The following is a 2680-nucleotide window of genomic DNA, read 5'->3' as shown; positions in this document are numbered from 1 at the left end:
AGTTCACCCTTATTAGATTTATTGCACTAGATACTGGTCAACTTATCAAAAGGTGTCAAAAGTATGATGATTGCTAGCAAACGTAGGGGCATGAGCGCTGTCTTGGTATTGATGTCTACCAAAAAGAGTAATTATCGAAAAATGGTGTTACCGAAAAGGGCAACAAAAAGTCGTTTAATGAAAAGTATTATCATTTAATCAATTAACTCTTTGTCTTCTTTTTTCTTATTCTTCTTCCTCATACTACCCCTTTTTACTTACCTCTACAACCTTATTCGGACCAGGCCGATGATAGCTGTCCCTGGGATTGTCTATCAGTGATATGAGTGGTTTACGTATAGCAGGATCGAACAGTCTTGAACTCTTGAAGGACATGCTTATTGGTCGCAAAAAAGGTACAATGGTCTACAAGACCGGCCCAACTCAACAAACTATAAGTAATTTGAGACCTATAATCAAACACTGGAGCTATTGGCTGACTTCATAAGTCAATACGACATCAAATGAATTATTGCAAACTTTGCAACTATTTTTTAAACCCTAAATAATGGCACTCCATTGCAAATTGGGGGCATGATCGTGTGTGTTATTTATTCATATTTGCATCCGTTCGCAACGGATACCTAACCGTAAGTTTAAATCTTTTCTCCAGCAGCAGCATTAGGTCGGTGTCATTCCGGTTGCATACATCCAGGCGCGCGCACACAGCTAGCCGCCCTACTCAGCCGCCTCTATATCATCGTGCAAGTCGCTCACGTCCTCCTTGTTCGTGAGCTTATCCCGCAGCTCGACGCACTTCTCCGAATCGTCCCGGAACTCCTCCGGACAGGCCAGGGTAAACTGACGCCACAGGCAAAACACAAAGTCGAACCCTTCCGGGTTGCACTTTGCCTCGTCGCTCGGTACGAAGGCACCGTCCGTTAGCTCAACCTCATCGAAGCACTGCTGGATGAAGCCTTCCGCCAGCGGTACCTTCCACTCGATCGTGCTCATGTGCTCCAGCACTACCTTGGCGAGGTCGGTGTGCAGCAGTGCGCCGCTCTCGTCCGCAATGCCCTCCTTCTTGGCGATACACTCGGTGATGCAGTTCAGGTGTTCTCGGTTTTTGATCAGCTCTTCATCTAGACGTCGCAGGCAAAGAAATCGATCGTTTGCAATACGAACAAACAGGAATGCTACTCTAACATCACCAATGCTTACGAGTGATTTCACCCAGACCAAGCTCCTCCATGCAGGCAGTTCGGACTTCAGCGAACTTGGCATGCACTTCACTCTTCTCGAATCCATCGTTGCAACAGCGCATCGTAGCGCCGCGCTTCATCCTCGGGGCAAATACCGATCGCTCAAATCGTCCTGCTGCGACACTGGCCACTACGAGCGCACCGACGAACAGAATCAACACCTTTCCCATCGTATGTCTGAACTTACTGAACGAGTATGGAAACACTGCAACTGTCCACTAGCAACCTACGGGCAGTGCTTTTATACACGATGCAACTGGCCGATGCGGTCGATAAGAGTCAAGCTTGATCGTGGTGCTGATCGTACATTAATTGCCATCTCCGCAATGCAATGTCGCAGCGGTAATTTCGCTGACGATGAGTTTCTCACAATTGTTGTAAAGCGGTTGTAATCTGTTCAATACCCCCACGTGTGAGGGGAAGGAAATGAAGTTTTCTTCGTGTACAAACAAACTCTTGCCGATCTCCGCGATCAGACCCGGCCCCTGCCCCTAACCGTGGCGAGTCAGGTGAATCATATCTCCAGCGCTTGGAGCGAACCGTACATTTGTAGGTGAATTACCATTTTCTCTTACACAATAGTTCTGTTGACCTGTAGAATTAACACCGAGCGCACAATCACGGCAGATCGCGAAGTCTGACCATGTCATTTGTTCAGTTACAGCCGTGCTTTTTTCCCGTTGGCAGTTTTGTAGCCATAGGCATACATTGGTCGTTTTTCGGCAATTCTATGGATCATTGACCTGACCGTACGTAACACGAATCAGCCAAAACAACAACAGCCGCAACAACGCAACCCGCCTAACTGGAAGGGCCAGTTTCTAATGGTGCAAATATAAGTTCCTAGGAAAGTGATATTTTTTTCTGCTTTATTTTCTGCACGCCAACAGACTGGGCCGCTGGATGGGGGTCGTTTGGTCCAGAACAGAGAGCATAGACGAAGCTGCTGGATGAGCCAGTCATATGTGGCGAAGATTGCTGTGAGCTTTCCCAATCTTACGGCCGGGATCTTACGCCCATCAATCATCAATCTTTGTTATGGGGTGGCCAAGAACAAAACTGTAGAAAGGAGACAACGAACAAGCGCAAAAAAAATTAAGCACGACTGAGCGCATTAAAAAGGGACTGAGTTCTAGAAGTATTTCAGTGTTCATGTCTTTTTTTTACAAAAACAATTGTAAAAATTTTAGTTCTGATTAACTTTTATTACGATCAGAGGTCACAGAGGTCTATAGAATTAGCATATTGTCTTAAATACTTTAAAACTTGTTCCACAATTTCATGATGGTTTGAATGAATTATTTAGGTTTTTATAATAACATCTCAAACGTGTTATTCCTGTACTGAATTCTTCAAAGGTTTTTTAGTATTTAATGCTCTATTTAAGGGATTAATAGTAAGTTATGTTTCCTAATAAACAAACAAAAATACAAAAACTC

General features: G+C 44.7%; 1 protein-coding gene across 1 annotated transcript; it reads right to left on the bottom strand.

Annotated features, from left to right (window-relative positions):
- Positions 1-565: 565 nt before the first annotated feature.
- Positions 566-1543, bottom strand: LOC121601268. The gene is made up of 2 exons (XM_041930087.1): positions 1201-1543; positions 566-1121 (listed from the first exon to the last, which is right to left on the bottom strand). Exons 1-2 carry the CDS (start codon positions 1409-1411, stop codon positions 718-720), a joined length of 615 nt encoding a protein of 204 aa, XP_041786021.1. The 5' UTR covers positions 1412-1543; the 3' UTR covers positions 566-717.
- Positions 1544-2680: the final 1137 nt, after the last annotated feature.

The sequence above is a fragment of the Anopheles merus genome, unplaced genomic scaffold (assembly GCF_017562075.2).
Source record: "Anopheles merus strain MAF unplaced genomic scaffold, AmerM5.1 LNR4000049, whole genome shotgun sequence".
Taxonomy (NCBI): Eukaryota; Metazoa; Arthropoda; class Insecta; order Diptera; family Culicidae; genus Anopheles; species Anopheles merus.
This window is presented reverse-complemented; position numbering and strand designations above follow the sequence as displayed.